Here is a 26,232-nt window from a genome sequence, read left to right on the forward strand (position 1 = left end):
GGATTAGTACAAACAGACCCTATAAACCTGCACATCAATATAAATTTAATAACCAGAATTGTATTACTGTTTATTATTATTATTATTATTATTATTATTATTATTATTCTTTCTGCATTCTGTTCTTTGAAATGATAAACAAATGTATCTCCCACCGAGAAGTTACATGGTTTGTTACTCGAATACACTAACAATGAAGAATACAGATTTTTTTTTTAATCTCCAGTAATAAAGAGCATTTGCAGTTAATTGTATCATTTGGGGATTTTTTTTTTTAAACGAATGTGAGAAATATTTTTTATGAAAACAAATCTTTCAATTTTAAAGGGGTACTCTACTAAAGAAAGACTTAACCCTGTTTAATCTCCACCCATAATCTAAGCTTGTTTGTAATAGGTTTCTATTACATTTTTTGGACCGTTTGTCTGCAGCAGATCCTGACTCACAACCTGAGGCTATGTTCAGCGCGCTCCGTGAATAAGCGGCCAGAGATTTACGTAGTTTGCGTACAATGGAAAGTATACAATCTACGGCTGCACAGTTCACACTACGTAGGAACTTACGCCCGGATCGTATGCGGTGCCGTAAAAAATGAACCAGAGCATTGTTTCTGGACAGAAATGCTGTAAATTACGCCCGTAGCGTAACATGCGGTCACGTACGTAGTAGTGATTTCTTCTTTTTTCCACTTTGATTTGCCGATCCAAAAGGTTCTGTGGGGTGTCCGGGGCTAGGCGAAGATTTCCAAGTAAAATACCGCTGTCAGATCGCTGTGTACGCCGCTCGGGAAGCGTACGTAGCTTACGGGCGTAAGTTCGCGGACCGTACGTAGCCGGTCATATACGTAGTGTGAACATAGCCTGAAGCGGCATAAAATCCTCACTTTCCGATCCACATGGTCTCCACTCCTCTGTTTCCCTCCTCCCTTCTGAGTGACATGATCTCTGTCTCTTCTGTTGCCAGGCAAGCTGTAACACCTCATCTGTAACTTTGCACACCACTAAGATCACATCAACCAGTGAGCACCTGGCTAAGGGGTGGGGAAACAACAGAACAGTGACAGCCTCCGGAGCAGTATAGGGAAAAGGAGACACTGTTGTTTCATCTGTCTCGCTCTTTTTTAAATCTATCTATGTAGATGAATAGATAGATATTTTGTTCACAGTGTAAGGCTTTGTTCACACAACATTTTATCAAAAGTACGGCCGTTGTTTTTAATTTACACAAAGGCCCTTCTTTTCATAATGAAAGGCACTGATTGGCGCTGAAGTCAATGCAAACAAAGACCATTCAACCATTGTCCATAGACTACCATGCAACTTTTACTTAAAACAATGTACGTTGGTTGCTCAAAACAAGGACAGATACTACAAGCGGAGCTGGATACTTGGCAGTTGGTTTTAAAGTGCAGTGCATGCAGGGAAATGTAGTTTCCTGGCCAGGAACAATCATGTGAAACTGAGATCATTTGTAACATTTTTAATCTGGGGCTAGGAGCAGCATAGATAAGTGCGAAATATGTCAAGTAATTGATGGGGGATCGGTGACTGCACCTATATTCTTTTTGGGCACTTAATTTTTTTTTATGACATGGAGAGAAAGAAGCTGCTGCACATCACACCTATGGCTGATACTAATGCTGTTAGGCTATGTTTAAAAACCAATGCCAGGATGTTGGTGTATAATTTGATCAAACCATATTGCCCCATGTACCACGTGCCGGTCTCTGGGTTCACATGGGTCCCTACACTATCTCCACACCGTGTCGGTCAGCGACTGCCAACCCCGCAAAGCATGCACATGCAGGGAAGGGAAGCCATGGAATGGCCCTGCAATCCCAATGTCACAGGACCAGACCCAAAATGCCCCCCCCCAAAACCCAGCCAGCACCACCGCCGGAGAAGGCTGCCCCCAAACAACACAAGTATGACTATGGTATTGCACTCACCATTACTGCTGCAGATAGAATGGGAAAGATAGGAGGTACTGACATGTGAGCACAGGTGTATCCTGCTAATTTGGGTCACGTGGGTCTTATGAAGTGGAGTGCCAACTGCTCAGAAAAGGGAGAAAAATAAAATGCGACATGGAGAGAAAGGAGCCGCTGCACATGCTGCACAGCACACCTATGGCTGATACTAATGCTGTTAGGCTATGTTTAAAAACCAACGCCAGGATGTTGGTATATGATTTGATCAAACCATACCGCCCCATGTACCACGTGCCGGTCTCTGGGTTCACATGGGTCCCTACACTATCTCCACACCGTGTCGGTCAGCGACCACCAACCCCGCAAAGCGTGCACATGCAGGGAAGGGAGGCCATGGAATGGCCCTGCAACCCCAATGTCACAGGACCATCGCTGGAGGGAATGGGGAATTTTCCAAAACTAATCTGGGAAATCTTTTTATGAAAACAAATCATTTAATTTCAAGGTCTCAGAGTTTGTTTTCTGGTAAGAAAATGGGTTGTGTAGTTAGTATTAATTATGATTCTGCTTACTTAGAAAAAGTCGGATTCATTAAAGTTGATGTAATGGGTTAATTTCTATGATAAATGAGTTACTTTTTCATACCATGAGAATTGAAACAGAAAAGAGAGCAAACCATGTTTTCTGTGTGTGACAGAAGTATAATTCTATAAACATTATCATAGTAAATGAGAGAACATTTCCAGAGTGTTTAAACGAGGTCAGCTGCCAAAACACTACTCTTACTATTAAAACTGGAGGCGTGAGGAAATTTTAGGTTCATTGAAATTCTGAAAATCCCTAAGTGGCAATAATTTATTGATTTATGTCTATAGAAACAAAAAATGTTTATTATATATAATCAGTCTGTAAAAAGCTGATGCCGAGGAGGCTTTTTTTGCTTCTAGTTTGGTTTTATGTTTTTTCTTTGTATTTTTGACTTAAAGAACCTTTGGAGGAAAGAAAAGCAATTACATTTTATTTCTGAAAAAAAAATAAAAAAAAATGCAGATGTGACGAATGATATCAATGTACTTTGGGTTTATAATAAAGTAGAGTTAAAGGGGTAATTCGACGGGAAAAAAATAAGAAAAAGAATTCTTTAATATCCACTGGGGCCAGAAAGTGCCACAGATAAGTATTTTACTTCTATAAAAAAATTTCATGTCTTCCAGTACTTATCAGCTGCTGTATGCCCTGCAGGAAGTGGTGGATTTTTTTCCAGTCTGACAGAGCTCTCTGCTGCCACATCAGTCTGTGACATTATGTGTCCGGAGCAGTAGCAAATCCCCATAGAAAACCTCTACTTCTCATAATAACTTGTTACTCACTTATGTATAATTTAGTTAACAGATACATGCCTGTTCTTTTTATTTCAATAGATGTTTGATGTAATACTTACATTATTGTTCATTATTATTCTTTTCCTCTTTGTTTGTTATGGTTTGTACAATGTACTGTTCACTATTTTTTCACTTTTTGTTAAAATCAAATAAAATATATTGAAACAGAAAGCTTCTCCTGCTTTTAAGACTGGAAAGAATACACCACTTCCTGCAGGACAAACAGCAGCTGATAAGTACTGGAAGACGAGATTTTTTTTTTTTTTTTTAATACAAGTAAATTACAAATCTCTAACACTTGCTAGCACCAGCTGATTTGAAAGAAGCAAGGTGGGAAGGAGGCATGGCCTACTCCGGCCCCTCATTTACTAAGGTTTATTATGGCGTAAACCAGGCAAAAATGTACACCTGCTCCAGAGCAGGTATAGATTTTCGTGCAATACCTGCAGGGCTGGCCAGCTGTGCTAAGAAGTGTGTGTCTCTTAGTAAATCTGGCCAGGAAAGAGGGGGGGGGGGGGCTTTATTTAGGACTTGCGTACGAGTATGCCAGCCTTGATAAATGACTCCCCCTAAGAGTCCTAAGAATCGATGCACGCAGCCTTACTATAGAATTGTGTTTTAGAGATTTATAGTAGATACATATAATACATAACAAATATACATTGCTTTATGTAATTTTCTTTCTTTCATCCTCAGCTCCAGTACCACCCCCCTGCCCGCCCCTCCTCATGAATATTTATCTGGCACTATGCAGTGATGAGCACCACAGTGACATCACTGCAGAGTATCACCTCAGTATTCATAAGGAGGGGCAGACTAGCAGGGTGATCTTGATTGATTAAAGTAAAGGGTGCTGAGGATGAAGGTTAGAAAATGACCGTTAGTCTCAGCATCCAGTGCACTATGGGACCATAACCGCAGGTTGGAGTCTTCTAACTTGCTGTTAGTCTCCTTCTAAACTTGAAAAAATAATATATATTATTCACTCAATTAATTAGATGAAAGGGTCTATAATTCTAGAAGATAATAAATGAGTTCTGTTCTTTACACTCTGTAGAGTTCATGGGTTTTTTTTGTGTGCAAAAAGTTACAAAGTAAAGGGGTATTCTGCTCAAACATAACTTTTCATATCTTGCTGCCCATGGTGAAACAAACAATTCCTTCCATACTTGTTATAATTAGAGATAAGCGGACCGCCGGACTTTTGGTCCGCCAGCATCGGCGCTCTCTCATTATGCCTGTGATCCCGGACGCATAGTTGCGATCCCGCGAATATGTGGCCAGGATATTCCAGGGAATTCACCATGGATTCCCTGGAATATCCTGGCCGCCTATTCCCGTGAGCGCAACTATGCGGCATGATGAGAGAGCGCCGATGCTGGTGGACCAAAAGTCTGAGCAGTTCGTTCATCTCTAGTTATTATCTATTCAGTCTCCTTTTTCCAATTCTGAGCTGCTGCTTTCTGCTAAAGATACAAAAATCTGTGTGTTGGCTTTTCTCTCTGTCTCCCCCTCCTTCCCCCTCCCTTCTGAGACAGTTGATGTAAACAAGTCCCTGGCCGGCTGTATCTGCTAATGTTTGTACATGTAAATTGTAAAGTGCAGCTCTCTCTCTTTAGATCAGGGATAGGGAACCTTCGGCCCCCCAGCTGTTGCAAAACTACAATTCCCTTTAGGTTCCCTATTTCTGCTCTATATAAAGAGTTTTATTAATAATATAGAAAGCTTAAAGGGGAAGTCCCTTGAAATTCAAAAAAGGAGGAAAGTAATAAACATAGTAAACTTACCTGAGGATCTGATATTAAAAAAGGGCATTTTGAAAATCTGGAAGCCGGCAGGGGCAGGAGGGAGTTTGATAACAAATATGAACTTACAGTATCTCTCCCCGTTCCCGTATTGAGTGGCGGGACTGGCCTCGGGACCCCCGCCTGGCTCTGGGATCTCTGGAGCTGACCAGTCACAATAGACTGGCTGCTCAGCCAGTCAGTGACTGGGGCGGGACACCACTCCAGTCACTGATTGGCTGAGCGGCCAGTCCACTGAGTCGTGACATCCTCACAACTTGGGGGAAAGTGACTTCCGGTGGGGGTCCTGAGTGCCTACTCGTTGTATAATTCCCCCCTGCCCCTGCCAGCTGCTGGATTCTCAAAATAGCCGGACTTCTCCTTTAATAGAATAGACATCTACTCTATATCTATAGATAGAGAATAATATAGAAAGATTTTGAGCTTTACTTTGACTTTCAGCGCTGAAGTTCACAAATCCAATGATCATAATATAGGAAGGCATTGGCCGTCTAATAGAAAGCTATTCTGTTCCTTTTCAGGGTGTGATAATGGACACGCAGACACATTAATCTACAACCTAATGCATTTTTTATATTGATGTATTGATATAAAATGTACTTTTCCTATCTATAACAGCTTGTTATAAAGGAAGTGTTAATCAATAAGCTTTCATATCATGGGTTTTAATGCCAATTTTAGAATTTTACTAGCTTCCTAATATCCGAATGAAGTGTTGCCAGATTTCCGAGGGCATTTTTGGATAACTTATTGATCCGAAATGTGCATGTCCCTGATAAACCTCTATAATATTCACATAGCAGGAAAATTGGAACCGTTAGTCAGTATAAAATCAATTACGCTTAATTTCTAGGGCAACTTTAAACGGCCATTTTTTTTAAATATTGGCTGCTCATAAAGATGATATCATGTTGAAGTATTTTTATATATTCTGTATCTTAAAGGGACAGGGCCGATTGAGGTTCTAACTGTCTTAAGTGCTCGGGATTATCCATCTCAGCACTCATACGGCTAACATTCTTTCTCAAACACTGTTCGTGACCTTACAATTTATAGCTTTCCCCTTCAAGGTAATTGAGGTACAAAAAAACTATTTGCCCTGGAGCAGAGTGTCAATATCTGGGGAATAAATACATCTCTAAACACAGCAGGATGCCATTTGTGTAGCTCCAGTTCATCATCTAAATGCATTTTCAACAATTAACAGGGTCAGTGCGTCTGCGGGGGAGCCAGAAAAGTGACTCAGAGGGAAGTATAGTAGAAGTCTATGTGAATGGTGCCTGGGGAACCATCTGCGGCAGCCAGTGGGATGATGATGATGCATCAGTCATATGTCGTCAGCTTGAACTTGGGTAAGTTTACTTAACAAAAACTTGGTCTGTCTTCTTTGTTTAGTTTATTTGTTTTTATCTAAGACTTGAGAAATGTATCAGAAATTCCAGTTATAACTTTGGTGTGTGAAAACTACCTTGAATTCAAAGTATGGATGTACACTGAAGAGCCATAACACCTTAGTCAGCTAGGACTGCACAAGACTTCTGCGCAGGGCCGTATTAACAGCTGCTACTGCCCTAGGCACTAAACCTGCAGACCCCCCCATCTTTACTCACCAATTCTACCTAGGTAATAGCTCCAGCCGTCAAATTTAACACCGCCATACAAGACCTGACCAATACCACCATACTGTGACTGGATAACACCACCACACCAGACCTGACCAATACCACCTTACTGTGACTGGATAACACCGCCATACAAGACCTGACCTATACAGCCATACTGTGACTGGATAACACCACCATACAAAACCTGACCAATACCATCATACTGTGACTGGATAACACCGCCATACCAGACCTGACCAATACCACCATACTGTGACTGGATAACACCGCCATACAAAACCTGACCAATACCACTATACTGTGACTGGATAACACCTCCATAGAAAACCTGACTAATACCACCATGCTGTGACTGGATAACACCGCCATATCAGACCTGACCAATACCACCATGCTGTGACTGGATAACACCTCCATACCAGAGCTGACCAATATCACCATACTGTGACTGGGTACCTGACCTGACCATCATGGCCTGTCAGCAGGGGAGACGTTTACAGCGGGTCGGGGAGGTCCAGGGAGTGGAGGAAGAGGCAGCAGGAGGCCGGGGCAGACCGGGGGCATCGGCGGAAGGTGGTCCGGGTGAGTGGAACTCCGGACGCTTTCCTGATGTGCATCAGGAAAGCGTCCGGGGCCCGGGCGCTCCCATAGACTTCTATGGGGGCGTCCGGGCTGGAGTTCCGGATGAAAATAGGACCGGTTCTAAAAAATCATGTCCTATTTTCCGGAACGGACACCCTTCTGGAAAATTCCCGAAGGGTGTCCGTGTCCAATGAAAGTCTATGCATCTGAAAATCCGTCCGGATTTCATGATAGGAAATCCGGGTGGTTTTTGCTCACGTGTGAAGGGGCCCTTACTGGCTGCCATTTTTAGGGCCCCTTGTGGCAGATGCTAGAGATGAACCAATGGATTCTTAACATTTTATCTAAATTTAAAGAAAGGGGCTTCAATTATATTCAGGGGTCCCAACTCCTGTACAAGAACACAAACATAGAGGGGAGGGGAGATTTATCAAACATGGTGTAAAGTGAAACTGGCTCAGTTGCCCCTAGCAACCAATCAGATTCCACCTTTCATTTTCTGTGTCTGTGAGTCTGTGAGGAATGAAAGGTGGAATCTGATTGGTTGCTAGGGGCAACTGAGCCAATATCACTTTACATCATGTTTGATAAATCTCTCCCATACTGTATACATCTCCTCTTACTTCCTACTTTTGCTGGCCTGTGAACGTGTGCTGCCACCCAGAAGTTAGTGGTGATGCTATATACAGTGTATGCTGTGACCTAGTAAATAAATAATATACCAATCCATCTGCTGATTCCATCAAATCAACCCAAAGCAGATTTCAAGAGCTTCACTCCTCTTCTAATAGGTACTAACCACTGAATCCAGGGAACAAATCTCTAGACCTGACATTTTAACTTTACTGTGAAAATGCTCCCTTTTGTCACCCAAACAGCATTAGTGCCTCTTATAGTATCTACTGTATATACCATAGTCATCCATAATAGTGCCCCCACACATAGTAGTAGTAGCCCCACTTTAATATTGCATCCCCACAAAGTAGTTAATTCTCTTGCTAATAGTGCCACACAAAGTAGTTAGCTGCCATTAGTGACCCCAGACAGTAGATACCCTCCATCAGTGTCCCCATCCCCCATTATTGGTCCCCACACAGTGGTTATCCCCCATAACAGCCCCCATATATAGCTGGCTCCCATTAGTGGCACCAACACAACAGTTGTACCATCAATAGTAACCCTGTGTAGTAGGTGGTAACCTAATCATGCCCCCCCAAAGTCCCCCCCCTTTGTGCCAATTGAATGAAATAGGGGTTACAAAAAGGAAACTTATCTTTCCTGGCTACAATCTTCCTGTAGGAAGCACCCAGCACAAGCAGTATGTGTAATGGTGTAACCATGCTGTCATCCTTGCTTGCAGGTTTTCCTTCTCGGTCACAGGTCTAGAAGCGATAGTAAGGAGATGGGAGCCAGCAAGCCTTTGCTGCTATACCAGAATGTGGCAATTGCACAGGAATACAGGGTAAATGGTTCTGGATTCCTTGAGCAGGGGTAAAAGGCAATATAGACGGATAAGGTGGCCATGGACCCCCCAAATTCCCCTACTCTAATCCGCCACTGCTTTTACCAACAGCCACATTAATCCCACATCCCTGTTTGCAGTCCACTGTTCTGTATTTCCTTCAATAAACACCTACACAGTGCAACGTACTAGCATGCACATTTAGTCCGGGTTCACACTCTGTATGACACCGGCTGTTCTATGACAGAATGGCCACAGTGTCAGTAAAGTTCATCCCGGCCGGTACTGCAGGATGAACCTTATTTCTTTTTATTGGCATGCGGGTGTGCCCGCACTCCAATTAACCATAGCCGACAATGTAAAGTGCGTCCGGAGCCGCACTTTACATTCTCTGCTCTGTCAGTCTAGTGCGGCTGCTATTCAATGAATAGCAGCAGCACAAAACTGACGTCTCAGTTTTCAGTGCAGCAGCAAGGAATCCCGGCCGGAGCGTATATACAGTGTATACACTTCATTTATATGTTTATATGTAGTGTGAACTTAGCCATATACTGTACATGTACAACATTATAACAGACATAAGCGTTACTAAGTAGTCTCACAGATGTCAAATATACATTTAAAGTGACAGGCAATTTTTTACAAAAGGATACAGTCCTCCAAGACATAATTTACCCATTATCCTTTTTACAACTTGTTTTTGCAGTTGTTACTGGGATAATTTCCTACAGAAATCTTAGCCCAAGAGGGACCTGTAATTATAACGGTACTAGTTGTCAAAAAGCTTTCACCGAAACATACAGTAACTAAGGATGGCGGAAGAGAATTTTTATCAAGTGGATCGAAGATGACAAGTTGTGTTCTTGTCTAAATCCTGTCCTCATGTGGCAGATGTCCTGTATAAGAAGTTATTAAGATCACGACTGTTTGTTCAGGATGTGTGCCTCAGGTGTTCGAATGTCATAGTTAATTCCATAGATCCTTAGGCTAAGGACACCTCCAAATAGAAAAAAAATAATTGTTATACATTAGTAAGTTAAAATTGTTGCAGTAAGTTTGAGTCTGCAATGTCCATCCCTTCGTTTATTTTAAATCCCCGCTTATTCAGCTTGAAGCCAGCATCTAACATTTTCTCATGTGGAATATAAGGGTATGTTCACACTGTGGAATAGGCAAGGTATTGAAGAGGAAAGTTTTCTGCTTGAAATTCATTGTCTATTCAGCTATGGCAGAATAGGAGCAGAATTCGAAGGTAAGTCGACCGGAATTCAAGCAGAATTCAAGCTCCACTGACATCTATAGGATTTCTTTAGTGGAATCCGCCCAAAGAGTTGACATGTCCGCGGCGAAAGATTCTAGACGAAAATTCCGCTGTGTGATCAACAGAGCGGAAATCCAATTAAACACAATGTGACATTGCTATGTACAGATTTTACGGGTGAAATTTCAAGTGGAATCTGCGGCTAATTTCATGCGGTTTCCACTTGAAATTTTTTGCCCCATTCCTCAGTGTGCACATAACCTAAGGGTACTTTAACACTACAGAATCCGTGTTGATAACTTCCAGCGGATTCTGCCATTCCACCCCCCCACCTCCCATCCCACTTGAATTTCTGCCCATCCCATAGACTCCATTCTATGCTCAGGTGGATTCTGCCGTCCTCCTAAAGATGTCAGTTATTTGGGAGGACGGCGGAATCTGCCTGAGCATAGAATGGAGTCTATGGGACGGGCAGAGATTCAAGCAGGAGGGCGCGCGGGCAAGTGGTAGAATCCTTGTGAAGTTATCGGCGCAGATAATGGACCCTAACTCCTGTGTGTTTAGAAGTTTAGAGTCTTCTCTTTTTGTTCTGCCTCATCGCCACACTTGTACACAACCCTTGTGATTCTCCGACAGCATGTGTCATTCCCTCTGTGTCTACAGTCTGTGTGAGCTGCCCTCTATGTATGCTATCCTCACTCTCCACACTGTTCTCTGCTGTATACAGCTTGCTTCTAGATGAAACTGGTAGAAGATCAGAAAGCTTTCAGAAACAGGTGAAAGTCATAGACACATTCTGGCAACAAAAAATGGTAGAATTTTTTAATTCATGAAGAATGTTTACAAAGTCCCATAAATGGGCACTGTTAAGAAAATAAATACATAAAATAAAATGTTAAAAGTTTTGATTAGTCAGGGGTCTCACCAATCGTGAAAATGAGCTGTTAGAAGTACACGGTAGCACATTGCATTCCCCGGTTCACTGCAATGTCTGTCTTGTCCATTATAAGTCTATGGGGGCTGGCTTAAAGGAGAAGTCCGGTGATTTCTAAAAGCCGCCAGTCAGCCTGCAGTGGAGAAGGGAAATTGATTACAAGTAACAACTTACCTCTCCGCATGCCCGCAGTGAGTGGCAGGAGTGGACGCAGAATCCCGACAGGGCTCTGGGATCTCACGCCCCGGATGATGGAATCGCCACTCAGCCAGTCAGTGACTGGGGCAGGGTGCCGCCCCAGTCACTGATTGGCTGAGGGGCCAGTCCACCAGCTGGGACAGGCCTTTTACTCTGAGTCGTGACGTCATCACAACTTGGGAGGAAAATTACTTCCGGCGGGTGTCCCGCGACCGCACCCCGAGCACAGGGAGAGGTAAGTTCCTACTTGTAATAAATCCCCCCGCCCTTGCTGGCTGCTGGGTTTTAGAAATCAGCGAACTTCTCCTTTAATGGAGATGATTGACAGCAGACACTTGAAGTTAGCTGCCACATACTGCTTCCCGCTTATTTTTCTGTGACATATTAAGGTTTTTAATTTTGCATTTAGAAAACAACAAACCAATAAAACAAAAAAGCGCAAAGTCGTCCTTAACTTTAAAATGCATCAGTCTGCATGCTCGTTCCTCTTATTATGACATGTATCCATAGACATATGCAAAGTTAGGCTATGTTCACATTTGGTATGAGACTGGCCGTCCCGTGACCCGGCCAGGTCACGGAACGGCCGGTTTCAGAAAAGATCAATCGGCAGTACCGGCTGGATGATCTTTTGCGCCGCTGACTTCTCATGCGGGCGCATCAGTGCACATCCGCATCACAACGCATCACTGCACACTATGGAGAAAGGGGGCGCAGAAAATTGACATGAGTATATACCATGTGTATGCACTCTGTTTGGGATTCCCTCTGCCTGCAGCACAACGTAGGTTGCGTACCGTTCCCGCCGTGATTAGTACGAAACTTAAGTTGTGTGAAAATGGCCATATACTTGAAACGCTAACCCACATGGCCAGTGGAGTCAAAAGCGAGGTCTACCTTGACGGTCATATAATGATCATTATTCCGTCACATTTGGAAGCAATACTGGGGACCTCGGTGACGTATTACATTACACTATTGCTGAAAAACGTTACCCTATTCCTTACAAGTAAACTGCTTGTTAATACAGTGATAACATAGATACACAGATCACTCTCACATTCTGAATTTGGCATTCTTATGGGAAATCTTCAGTATACTTTGAACTTCTGCCTATTATTAAAACTGATCCAGAATTTTGGGCTAATGCTAGACAGAAAACCTACTGTAGCCCTGGAGAATAGAGAGCAGCGTTATATCAATATATATAGAAAGTCTATACGATGAATTGGCTATAAACCACTGGCTGACTTTTTGCTCTTCTTCCTGCTTGCTGTGACCCCTTTTAGAGAACCCACTTACTAAGATACACTAAGACTGTTAAAATAATGTGCAGTTTATGTGTTGATTTATAACAATGTCTTAATGCATGAAGCTCAACTAACAAATAGTTTGTACAGCTCTGTCTATCCTCGGTGATAACACCCGGCTCACACTGCCCGGGCACAGTGCCAGTTATCATTTCATTAAACATATCAGTCTTGCTAGCCTTTATTTGCTGTTTGCATTGCATTAAATTGAATATACTTCCCATTCCTACAATTAGTTTGCATCATAATAAGGTTTAACAATTTATTATTAGTCCCATAAGGTAGAAAAAGTCGGGTATTATAAAAGGTTTAGTTTATTGCCCCAAAATGACATATTCAGTAATACCCATAATACCCAGTAATATACATGTTGGGTGACTAAAGAATCAATAAGCCCTGTCCTACAATATATAAACATAGAAGACTGTCGGATGAAAAAGCCCCCCTGCTCCATCTAGTCTGCCCTACTAGTATTTCCTTTCTTATTCTCTTAGGACAGATATATGTATATACCAGGCAGGTTCACTTTCAGTTACGGTAGATTTACTGTACCTGCCACATCTGCTGGAAGTTTGTTCCAAGCATCTACTACTCTTTCACTAAAGTAATATTTTCTCACATTTCTTCTAATCTTTCCCCCAGCTAACCTCTCACTGTGTCCTCTTGTTCTTCAGTTCATTTTTCCCCTAAAAACACTTCCCTTCTGAATCTCATTTAGTCCTTTAACATATTTAAAGGTTTCGGTCATGTCCCCCGGTCAGTCTTCCAGTACTTATCAGCAGTTGTATGTCCTGCAGGAAGTGGTATTTTATTTTCAGTCTGACACGGTGCTCTCTGCTGCCACCTCTGTCCAAGACAGGAACTGTCCAGAGCATCAGCAAATCCATAGAAACTTCTATTGCTCTGGACAGTTCCTATCTCGGACAGAGGTGGCAGCAGAGAGCACTGTGTCAGACTGAAAAGAAAACACCACTTCCTGTAGGGCATACAGCAGCTCATAAGTATGGGAAGACTTGAGATTTTTCTATACGATCTAGTTTGCTATCGTTTATCATTAATAGCTAATTGGTAAAAATTGCTTCACTTAATGGGACCCTAAGAAACAAGGACAGTCTAGCCAGGTCAGATCAAGATGTCACATCAGGAAATAAGGCACAAAGGCAAAGGTGTAGCCATAATATCAGTCTGAGGTCAAAGGTCAAGGAGCAGAAGCAAATTACAAGGCACAAGAAGAATCCAAGAAGCAAAGGGAGGGCTGTAGAACAACAGGCAGATGTGTGTGTGTGGTAAGACCTATCACAGGCACCTCTCGGCGGATGAAGTGCTTTATAATCCAGCTCAGGGAGGATTAGGGAGATCTAGAATGCCAAGCCGTATTTGACTGACACAACACTCCAGTCTCCTGACAGTACTCGGAATCGTATTTCCTTACACTTGTTTCTATGCAATCCTGGGAATGGCGTTTGAATGGGTGGAGGTAAGTATGTTACAGAATATCTAGATGCTTCTGTTGTTATTTCACCTTCAATGACGACTATTGGACCCAAATAGTGTCAGGATATTGCACAAACTGCTTCGTATCCAGATTTGACTTTTAACTTTGTAATCAAGAACACCAAGACATAAAAAAGAATATACAGAAGAAGGTAGTACATCAACAGTTACTTTAAGTGAAAAATACCTATACAAAAAATTCTAAACAGGAGCAGTGAAACAAGGAAGACAAGCCCTAAATACTACCAAACTTTAAAAACACTTAAAATGTCACATGCTAAGTGGGGGACAGGAACACCCCTGAAGAAACCATTAGGACTGCGAAACGCATGGGGTGTTCCTGTCCCCACCTGACCCTTTGATTTGGACCAAACATGGTGAAATCTAAACATTATCTATCATTTTTTTTTACCTGTATACTGCTTTATTAAATAGGGTATTGTGTACTGTGATACCCATGCAATGCTTTCTAGGGCCAGGTTGATTGGGGTATCCCAACTTGGACGCAATTGGGATTAGCATGTGACATTTCAAGTGTTTTTAAAGTTTGGTAGTATTTAGGGCTTGTCTCCTTTGTTTTATTGCTCTTGTTTAGAATTTTTTGCTTAAACAAAAAAGGTACATTGCGTTAGGTGTTTTATAAGGATAGACTGGCTCCAGCGTGGGGATGCCAGTGCCGTGGTGCTTTATTTGAACTGCTGCTCAGCGCCAGTCTATTCCCGGCTACCGGCCCGCCCACTAAAGATGAGCGAACCCGCCGGATTTCTGGTTTATATGAACCAGAACTCTCGGTGTCTGATTACCGCTGTCTGCAGGCTCCATGCAGCGGGTGGATACAACCGAAGGACGGCCTGGAAAACTGGGATACAGCCTATCCCATAGGCTGTATCCCAGTTTTCCAGGCAGTACTCCGACTGTATCCACCCACTGCACGGAGCCTGCAGAGAGCGGGAATCAGGCGCCGAGAGTTCTGGTTCATACGAACCAGAAATCCGGCTGGTTCACTCATCTCTACCGCCCACCCCCAGGGTGACGATCTCCCTCTATAAGAAAAACAGATTGCTGATCTCAGGGAGACCAGCCAAATGATAACACTGCCGGCTGCTAGTGAAAGCGCTCAAAGCAGGGAAATACTAGGTGCATTGCCCCCTGGGAAACATGAATATGCAAAAGAAAAGCCCGTGGAGCCTCATTGAAAAAACTCGAAACACAGGACTAGCCAGATATCCCTGCGGGAAGGACCCAGCCAAGGGGAGCCTGTAAGGAAACCACCATATTAAGTGACCCATAAGTCAATGTAATAACAAGGGAAAAACCAAGGCCAGGTATCCATCTACAGACAGCTGTTTCGGGGTGTTGCCCCTCATCAGTGGGGAGCAGGATTCTGGCTAGGTGGAAGCAATGCCTAGTAGAGCCATAAGAGAAACAGATGGCTGATCTCAGGGACACCGGCCAAATGACAACACTGCCGGCTGATAGCGAAAGTGATCAATGGAGTGAAATCCTAGGTGCATTGCCCCCTGGGAAACATGAATATGCAAAAGAAGAGCCCGTGGAGCCTCATTGAAGAGTCTCGAAACACAGGACTATCCAGGATCTCCCTTCTGTGACACAGCTCCTTCAGAATTAATGAAGCTGCGTCACAGAGAGGAGAGCAGCCGAGCCTGCCTGCAGTGCTTCATGTCTGGCCGGTGTTCGGGAATGGTTCGGTGCTGTGTGCGGGAAAAAGAATCGGCATCCCCACATCAGCGCTGGTCTATTTGTATATAAACCTTAAAGTGGTGTACCTCATGGTACATATGTTTTAATAAAGTAATTGTTGATGTGCTACCTTCTTGTGCATATGATTTCAAGTAACAACATACCTCTCCCCATGTCCACAGTGAGCAGCTGGAGCGGCCCCGGGACCCCCGCTGGCAGTCATTTGCCCTAGAATTGTGATGACGTCATGACTTCGGGGTTTATGGACTGGCAGCTCAGCCAATCAGTGACTAAAGCGGCTTCCCGCCCCAGTCACTGACTGGCTGAGCGGCCGTCAGTCCATCAGCCGGGTCGTGATGCGGAAACCCCGACAATGCCCGATCCCACAGGCACGAGGTAAGGTAAGTTGGTACTTGAAATCAACTTCCCCCCTCCCCTTGCAGGCTGCCGGCTTTTAGAAAATGCCCGACTTCTCCTTTAAATCTCTTGTGTTTTCATGTAAATCTGGACCCAATGTGACCCAAGAATTATTGTTGATACAAAAGCTAACACGAAGTGTAAAACAAGTGTAATATATGAGATACATTGTTACAATATGCCAGGAATGTAACAAAAACAGAAACATTTCATTTGCGTCGTCTCCAGACATAAACAATATCTATAATCTGATAATAAGTCTCATTATGGAATTGTGTCTGTATTAAGGCTTATATAATAAAGTTTCTAACAGTTCACGTGTATTATTAAAAAGGCATAAAAAGTCATACAATCCACTTTTTTCTTTTTCTTTCTAGCAATAAAGGAGAAGCAAAGACGATAGCTTTATCTGGGGTGATTCCATCTTTTTACAATGAAGTACGTTGCCGCGGTGATGAAGAAAATATACTTCTTTGCGAAAAAAACACCTGGCAGGGTGGGACGTGCCCACAGGATTTAGCAGCTGCAGTTTCATGTAGTTTTTTACACGGTAAATAAACATATGACACATAATAATGATAATCATTGTGAAATGTACTGCGATTTAGTATCCTATGCATTACTAGTACTACACATCAGGCAAACTAAAGGTTGAAGTATGCAAGCCATTTAAAGGGGTAGTTCATAAAAAAGTGAAGGAGATTTGTAATTTACTTCTAGTAAAAAAAAATCTTGTCTTCCAGTACTTATCAGCTGCTTTATGTCCTGCAGGAAGTGGTGTAATATTTCCAGTCTGGAGAGCAGGAGAGGTTTTCTATGGGGATTTGCTACTGCTCTGGACAGTTCCTGACATGGACAGAGGTGGCAGCAGAGAGGATTGTGTCATAATTTATATATATATATATATATATGGCCTCATTGTGTTGGGCACAGTGTGCTAAGCCCAGGGAGGAAGTGAGAGAGAGAGAGAGAGCACACAGAAGAGTTAAGTGGGGATGCACAACATCACCACTTAACTCCTAGCCAGCTGAGGAGACATAGAGCGCATGCCTCCTGTTTAACCACAACTCCATAGCCTGGGGACTGCTCAGAAGCAGAAGCGTAATGCTCTTGAGAGGGAAACCCCATACAGAGCAGGGACTCCTGTCTTTATTCATGCAGTACTCAGCCTTAGGAGATAAGTGGTAATGCTAGGCTTCAACATTTACCTTTGTTACATACAATAGGACCTCCAGCTGTGGGGCAATCTCCTTCCCTTACAGTGCAGGCGCCCTGACAACTGATGTCATCACACCAGCATTAAGGCAGAGATTACGGTCTGTAAGTGTAAGCCACAGTCCCACAGCCTACACTTCACCTGAAAGCACTAGCTCACCAGGGAAGCTGGAACAGCTGTCCTCGATTTCCCGTTAGTGAGCAATTTATGGCGTGCATGCCATGCACGTGTGCCGTAGGTTCACCCTTACGGGCCTAGGCCTACAAAATTAACTTGGAGTAGGCGACCAGTAAAAGGAGCTGAATTGTACCACACACAACCTCAGGAGAGGGGTGTTGCTGTTTTTGGAAGAAAACCTTTAAAGTGACAGTGTCACCCCCTATTTGCATTTTGACTGCACTCCACAGGTGTAAAGGGTAAATGTTACAGCTTTCATTACTTATTTTATATCACACCTCATGGTGCTTGTTCTGGTAAAAAGTCGTTTTTATCACCTGTGGATTGGTATATGTGGGCGGGGCCTTGCAGCCTTTGTGCCACATCGCTCCGCCCCTATCATCACTTAGCCCCGCCCCATCAGTGACATCATCGTTGTACAGGCCCCGCCCCCTCGACAGCCATTGCAAGGGCCAGCCTAAAGCCCTAGGCCCCACCCCCCTAGATTGCCCCACACCAATGACCACTGAGGGGCGGGGCCTATCAGCGATGACGTCATGGACGGGGCGGGATAAGTGGTGTTAGGGGCGGAGCAATGTGGCACAAAGGCTGCGAGGCCCCACCCACATATACCAATCCACAGGTGATAAAAACAACTTTTTACCAGAACAAGCACCATGAGGTGTGATATATAATAAGTAATAAAAGCTGTAACATTTACCATTTACACCTGTGGAGAGCAGTCAATGCAAATAGGGGGTGATAGTGTCACTTTAAAGGTTTTCTTCCAAAAACAGCAACACCCCTCTCCTGAGGTTGTGTGTAGGGGGGGGTGACAGTGTCACTTTAAATCAGTTGACCCTTTTCGCTTTTCCACAACACAGTAGAAAACGGTTCATCACAAATATTCCACAAACAGAATACCCAGTATAAAGGATATCCTGGCAGCCATTTACACTTGCCATGCTTATAATGGGACAAAAAAAATATTTTGGCTGGAGTTTGACTTTAAAGCAACTCTGCATCCACCGCCCCACCAAACCACTAGTACCATCCATTTGATGAGAGTAAATCCTTACGGGTTGTGTCTTTTTATAATGCGCTTGGTGCCTTGGTTAGAGCAAAAAATGATATTTAAATCTGTAGCACCCGAGTTAAACTGGTGTGGCCTAGAGTGTCTGTGCCCCAGGTCTGCGACGCCTCTCCTTTCTTCCTTCCCACCCTCCTCATCATTAGGAAAGCCTCCAGGCAGGATTTTTATTCATCACTTGTCTAAACTGCACCTGTGTCGAGTCCACTGTTTAGACAAGTGAAGAATAGAATAAATCCTGTCTACGGATGTTCCTTATGATGAGGAGGGTCGGGAGGAAGAAAGGAGAGGTGTCACAGACCTGGGGCACAGACACTCTAGGCCACAACAATTTGACCCGCTACTCCATATTTAAATTTTTTGCTCTAACCAAGGCAACAGGTGCATTTTAAGACACGACTGGTAAGGATTTACTCTCATCAAACGAATGGTACTAGCGGTTTGGTAGGGTGGTTTGGTCGATACAGAGTCGCTTTAAAGTGAATTTGTCACCTTGATGTACACATTTTAAACAGGCTAGTAGATGTCCTCGTTTCTGTCCTTAAGAGAATCCCTCTAAGCAGACAGATAAGGCAGCCTGTTGTTCTATTTTCCTGCTATCTGTCTTATGTGCTTTCTCTATGTGTCAGTAATCTGCCCATCATGGAGGTCATTGACCCGCTCAACAAGATCATTTCTGGCTGGATGGTTGTTCACCTGATTAAAAAGGCATTACAGAGAAAAGGTGACAAATTCCTTACAAGACAGTGACCCAGATTTATCAATCTGTCTCAAACACAAATCGGACACAATTTTGTCTCGGACAGACAGCAACCAATCACAGTCCATCGGAGAAAGGAAAGCTGAGCTGGGATTTGTTGCTATTTGTCTGAGAGAGAACATGTGCCCATTTTCGTCTCGGACAGATTAATAAATCTGGACCACTGAGTGTAAGCGTGTACACACCTAAATAGTCACTGTAGTAGGGAAAGCAGAAAAGAACTGCTAATATGGTGTCATCTGTAGACGTGCGGAGGTGTCACAACTCTTTTAGTGCCAGTGTAAATAGCGGGTAATAATATAGCATGTTGGTTAAGATGGTGTTAGACCTTTTTTTATATACAGTAAGGGCCGTATTACCTGATACGTCCATTTATTTCTCCATGTTATAGTAACAACGATCAGCCGAAGAAATGATCATCAGCTGATTGTTTCTTTAGTCCCAGACCTAAAATCATCGGCCGCCGACCGTCCATCGTTACATGTAATAGCGATGTGCGTCCGGCGGCTGACGATTGCCCAAACATTTAATACTTCACTTGTCTACGCTTCCGTTCTTCTCTGCTCTCTTTATGCATCCCGACACCTCACACTGCAGCTTAAGAGCGGCCTGCTGTTCAGCCAATCACTGCCTGGGACCGCCGCAGCCAGTGATTGGCTCAGTGACCTGTCAGCTCAGACAGGCCGCTCTGAAGCTGCAGTGTGCAGTGCCGGGATGCATAGAGAACACAGGAGAAGACCAGGAGCGTGGACAGGTGAAGTATAAACTGTTTGGGCAAAGGCTGCATGGACATTGTTAAGAATGTCCATGCAGCCCTTGCTAAATGATTATTGGGCCATGTAATAGGCCCAGTAAACGAGCACCGATCTAGCAGATCGGCGCTCGTTTACAACGTTGATCGGGGCTTCATCGGCCTGTGTAATAGGATCCTGAGGCTGGATTCACATGCAGTATTTTGGGGGTTGTCGGTCCTGATTTTGGTTAGTGTTTTTAACCAAACCTAGGAATGGAATTGACACAGATAAAAACTAAAATGGAATGATTTACACTTTTTCCCTGTCGTGGACCCATTCCTAGCTTTGGCTAAATAATGATTACCAAATACTATGTGTGAGCCTAGCCCTACTCCTTATATTTGACCACTGTGGCCTTGATGGTCCTGGAGTATCAGGTAAAATTTAGTGATTAATCTTTGGCTATGTTATTACTGGTAGATAAGGTATCGAATAGGTATAGTACCTCATTAAAAGGGTTGTCCACGACTTGAAGAACATGACTTCCACATCTAGAACATGGCTTCCGCATCCGCACCTCTGTTGTCCCTTGCATTGCATCTAGTATTGTAACTCAGTTTGATTGACAAGAATGGGGCTGTTTATCTACAGGTTAGATGGCTCTGACCTGCTGATTGCCCCCTATAGCACCCTGTCCGCTGAGGAGGAAGGTATGTGGATGGCTGGATGACCCTGTGGGGGTTGGGCAGTGCTCCTAACGGTTCTCCTGGCCAAAGAGTAATTCGACTAACAGCGTGGGACCAGCATATTCTTCTCCTCAGTGTCCAGGGAACCTTAAAGGGGTTGTCCAGCGAAAATCTTTTTCTTTCAAATCAACTGGTGTCAGTAAGCTATAATGATTTGCAATTTACTTCTATTACAAATCTCAAGTCTTCCAACACTTATTAGGTACTATATGTCATGCAGGAAATGTTTTATTTTCAGTTTGACACAGTGCTCTCTGCTGACATCTCTGGCCGAGACAGGAACTGTCCAAAGCAGGAGAAATTTCTATGGGGATTCATAAAAAGTTCCTGTCTCGGCCAGAGATGTCAGCAGAGAGCACTGTGTCAGACTGAAAATAAAGCTTCCTGCGTGACTTATAGTAGCTAATAAGTATGGGAAGACTTGAGATTTTTTAATAGAAGTAAATTACAAATCTTTATAACTTTCTGCTATCAGTTGATTTGAAAGAAAAAGATTTTCGCTGTACAACCCCTTCAAGGGGCTATTATCTGGTTAGATTAGTCTAACCTGGTGATATTTCCCCTTTAAATTACTTCCCACTACCGGTAGACAGATGTAATGCTATGTTTGGAGGTAATGTTTTTCTAATCCTACACAACCCTTTTAATTACACCTAATGCATTGTATCTCTGTTATTGTGAAGGGGCTTTTATTGGCACTTGAGTACATTTATCTTTTTTTGTCTTTGCTAAGTTTTCAAGAGCTTTTTTTTTTTTTCTCGTTATTATGTTTAAATATACAATGCAGCTAAACAGTCAAAAAGGATGACACAACCCTGTCAAGAGGCTGAGAGAAAGAGAGGCATTGTGTCCCAGTAGGCGATTTTCCTGTGCTTCAAACAGATCAATTAGGCTTAGAGAGGGGAATGCAGCTGTGTCCATTACAAGGGCTGCAGCAGTGATCTCATTTATAATTCAAGATTTGTACGTTAAAACCAGAGCGGCAGGTTTGTACCATTAAGTAGCATATCAAAAGAAGACTAAAGGGTTCTCATCCTTAAAGTCTGATGTTGTGTCTTTTGTAGAATCAAATGTAATCATTACAAGGAGTGCCCCAGCAACTCCCCGCTGTGCACCTCTCACGTCTGCCTGCTATAAGTCTTTGTTCCATTAAATGGTAACAGGATTGAGAAGGATATGGTACACAATTGGAGCTGGAGAATTTCCCCATCATTTTATCTTCGTACCGCTCATGAACAGAATGACTTATTTCAGTGGCGATGCTTCATTTCACATTGATGCCTTGTGCTGGAATGGTGCAAGCAGTCTTTAGAGCAATTACAAAGTTGGTGGTTACAGTCACGCTAGGTGGTACAATCTGTGCTTTGTTTTGTTTCATACTTGTTGGGTAAATGCTGTGGAAACACTATCTTAAAGTGTAAATTTAAATGTCATTTTTCAGAAATCAATAAATATTAATAGTTCAAGTGATTTTAAGAAACTCTGTAATAGGTTTTATTAAGTAAAAAAAAGGTTCCTTCTGTACTTAGAAAGCTGTTTTCCTACCTCCACAGAATTTCTGTGTCTATTATGCTTGATGGAGAGGGGAGGGGCCGAGGGGGATAAGTGAGCACAGAGAGGAGAAAGAGCAATCTTATCTCACCAAGCTCCCAGATAAGCAGTGACTTTCCTGACTTCTGAATCCAGCATTTTATGTGCTCGGACAATCTCCAAATTGCTAGGCTGCTTGTCTCCTCTTCCTACTCACTCTTTCCCCTTAGCCCATTTGCCCTCCATATTATTGGTTATAATGGAATCAGCAAATTCATCTTCACTTTGCTCCTCTTTAAAGCGACTCTGTACCCACAATCTGACCCCCCCAAACCACTTGTACCTTCAGATAGCTGCTTTTAATCCAAGATCTGTCCTGTGGTCCGTCCGGCGGGTGATGCAGTTATTGTCCTAAAAAAAAATACTTTTAAATTTGAAGCCCGTGCCAATCGGGAGTATCTGTGCCCTAACTTTGCACCACCCCTCCATCCCTCCTCCCTACCCTCTTCATCATTAGGAATGCCACTGGAACATTTTCTACATGCTGAACACTGCACAGGTCCTTAACGATCCAGCCTATGTGCCGGGCTAAACAGGTGGGGAATAGGAGACAATCTACTTGGAGCATTCCTAATGATGAGGAGGGTGGGGAGAAGGGACAGAAAGGGTGTGCCAGCCTAATACATACACAATCTAGGCCACGCCCATTCAGAGTTCCTTAAAATCCCTTGTACTATTCTTCAGGTATGCAGTTCTCCTCTGTTGTGGGTGAAGGACAGAATTCCCAGAAATACCGTAGACTGCATTGTAAGTGTATTAAAGTGCAGCCAACAGCCCTTCTGGGAGTTCCATATGCTGCAAGAGGACCGCCCACCTGCAGGATTTTTTCAGTGTATCCTGCCATGGTCCTCTCCCCCTTCTGTGCCTATGTAAGCTCTGTATACTTACATTATGCGGCCATCATACAACACAAAGCTGGGAGAGAATGCGCTCACAGACTTCTCCTGATCGGTTGTGGTCTGAACACTCAGACCCTGACAGATCAAAACTTTTGACATATCTCTGTGACATATCCAAAGCAAAAACGTCCAACAGCACTTGGGACCAGGTCCAGATATACAGCTTGAATAGGTGGAAGGGAGATGCCCGCTGGAGGGTTAGCTATCCCTATGCTTACCGATAGACATAATATGAAGAAGGAGTCCAGAAAGTTCCAAGATGTAAGGGTTAATTCCATCACCGAGGCAGATACAGCAAAGTTTTGACCCATTGGGTCATTGTCATAGAACACTTTGAATTTAATGTAACTTATCTTATTCCTGAAACTATTAGCTAATTTTTTGCAAATTTATTTTAGCCACAGATGCTTTCATACCGGCTAGACTGGTTGGTGGGAGCTCTCCGTTTGAAGGAAGGATAGAAGTCTATCATTCTGGCCAATGGGGCACTGTATGCGATGATCAGTGGGACGATGCCGATGCCGAAGTGGTCTGCAGACAGCTGGGACTTGGGTGAGGAGAATGTTTTTCTATGTTCGTTTTTTTTTTCTATACATACAGTTTGTATATTAGTATATTATGCCTTTTTTTTATTTTTAGAGGTGTGTCCCTCTCTAGGAGCCAGAGTGGGGAGCCACTTAGGATCTGACACATGGCCACTTCATGTAAAGCGGCAATTCATTCCATTAGTCACCTTCAAATACTATCTTTCCCCTGTAATGTCTTCTTTGATGACTTCATTTTATACTAACAAAAATGCAGGTGTCTTTAGTAATAGCACCCCTGCCATTGTGCTAGTGCTAATCATATGGTGTCCAAAAACTGCCTGATAAATCATTTACTACTAGATACAACCCTATGACATGGAGAGATAATCTGCTCAATCAGGTCAATTTGGGCAGGTATTGCTCTGGGAAATAAAGACAATAAACAGCTGAAAAGCCGATCATTGTCTGATCGTTGTCTTTCAGCAAGTTTACACATCATTGGCCACCGTCTGAACATCGCTACATGTAAAAGTGATGAGCGGCCGATGGCTGATGACATATAAAGTAAAGTAATAAAAGTTATACTTACCTGTCCAGGCTCCCTTTTTCCCTGCTTACCACAGTTGCCACTGGAGATTCTGAAACGCTGTCTAGTCTAGACTAGTGATTGGCTCAGCAGCCTGTCACTGCACAGAGCTTCAATGATGGCTGCGGTAAGTGGGGAACAAGGAGCAGGACAGTGGGGAGTATGGACAGGTAAGTATAATGTTTATTACTTTGGCACTTGTTTACTTTGTTAATCCGGCTGTGTAATAAGGCTTTGATGGTGCGTTTACACAGGCATATTTATCTGACAGATTTTGAAAGCCAAAGCTAGGAATAGATTTGAAAAAAGGAGAAATCTCAGTCTTTCCTGTATGACCGGTTCCCAGTTTAAGGTCTGTCCCTGGCTGTGGCTTAAAAAATCTGTTAGATAAATCTGCCTGTGTGAACGCACCATTAGGTAACCTTACTGATAGATACTAAACTCCTTCATCTGATATAAATAATTACTCTCTAAGGGTATGTGCTCACTATGGAATTTGTGTGAAAATTTCAAGAGGAGTCTGTGAGGCATACTTCGCTTGATGTATCACCTGTCCCATAGACTCAATGATATACTGAACTGTAATCTGCTGTCCGTTCTTTGGGCAGGCGGCAGAATTCGCTGGGGAATATCACTGAGTCTGTGGGACTGGCATATCTTCAAGTGGAGGCTGTGTGACGGAATCTGCTTGAAGTCTCCATGTGTATTCTGTAGTGTGCACATACCCTAAAGCTATGTTCACACTTAGTATAACACCGTCCTTTGCATAGTACTTTACATTGTGTGAACAGCTATTGTTTCCAGACGCTAGTGGCTGAACAGCGTGCGGAAATAATAGGCATGCTCATTATTTTAACGACCGTTCTAAAGAACGGACATTAAAATAACGATGTCGGAACACAAGTGGGTTCAATGCAATGCCGCCGCTGCAGAAAAGAACGGACACCGATTTTATTGCAATCAGCGTCCGTTCTTTTTGTGAACATAGCCTTAAAGAGGATGTACCATCTGGTACACTCTCTTTGAAATCACACATGAATCGTCCGGTGCTGGCGTGGGGAAACCAGTGATGTGGGCCTTTTTTGAACCGCGGCCCGGTTCCACCATACGGCGCCGCTGTATTCATGGTTACTGGGATGGGGGTGAAGCACTGGAGGCAGTCCGGCCCACTTGATTAAATGGCGCCGCGTCATGGAGGGGTGGGTGTTTCATCCCACTGGGGGCGGGCCGGCCCACCTCCAGTGCGTCACCCCCGTCTCGGTAACCATGGATAGAACGGCACCGTAATGATGAACCAGGCCTCGTTTCAAAAAAGGACCACGTCTCTGGCTTCCCCACGCTGGCGCCATCCGATTCATGTGTGATTTTAAAGAGAGTGTACCTGATGGTACATCCTCTTTATGGAATATTAGAAATAATTTTTTTTTCATTTATTTTAGTCAAAATATACAATTATACTGAAAATATTTCCCAAAACAAATACCATCTTGATAATTCTACAGAAAAGATTCTTGTAAAGATCACAGTGAAGATATTACAAATGACCAAATATTGTCATAATATTTCACATCTACGGAAAAATGAATCCCTAATTAAAACATGAAGGATGAGCTAGCAGAATAAAGGTCATTATTCAAGCAGAGCTCCAGTTTGCTGATTCATCAAACTAGAAGAGAATTGCTGTGAAATGAAGAAGAGCTTCTAGAATAGAGGCCTCTTACAGAAGTAACAGCGTGTTAAACCTATGTGGTAAATGCACTGTAGCAATTCATTTTATAGTGAATTGTGCCTAACCATGGATGACCCCCACAGGTCACTAAAATGACG

General features: G+C 43.2%; 1 protein-coding gene across 1 annotated transcript in view; it reads left to right on the top strand.

Annotated features, from left to right (window-relative positions):
- Positions 1-26,232, top strand: part of PRSS12 (serine protease 12) — a 110,452-nt gene that overhangs the window by 18,159 nt on the left and 66,061 nt on the right. The window contains exons 3-5 of the mRNA XM_069978452.1: positions 6,325-6,469; positions 16,479-16,651; positions 23,691-23,844. Of these exons, the coding sequence (XP_069834553.1) occupies positions 6,325-6,469; positions 16,479-16,651; positions 23,691-23,844 (472 nt within the window). The remainder of the gene's footprint in view (positions 1-6,324; positions 6,470-16,478; positions 16,652-23,690; positions 23,845-26,232) is intronic.

Source organism: Dendropsophus ebraccatus, chromosome 7 (genome assembly GCF_027789765.1).
Source record: "Dendropsophus ebraccatus isolate aDenEbr1 chromosome 7, aDenEbr1.pat, whole genome shotgun sequence".
In the NCBI taxonomy this organism is placed as follows: Eukaryota; Metazoa; Chordata; class Amphibia; order Anura; family Hylidae; genus Dendropsophus; species Dendropsophus ebraccatus.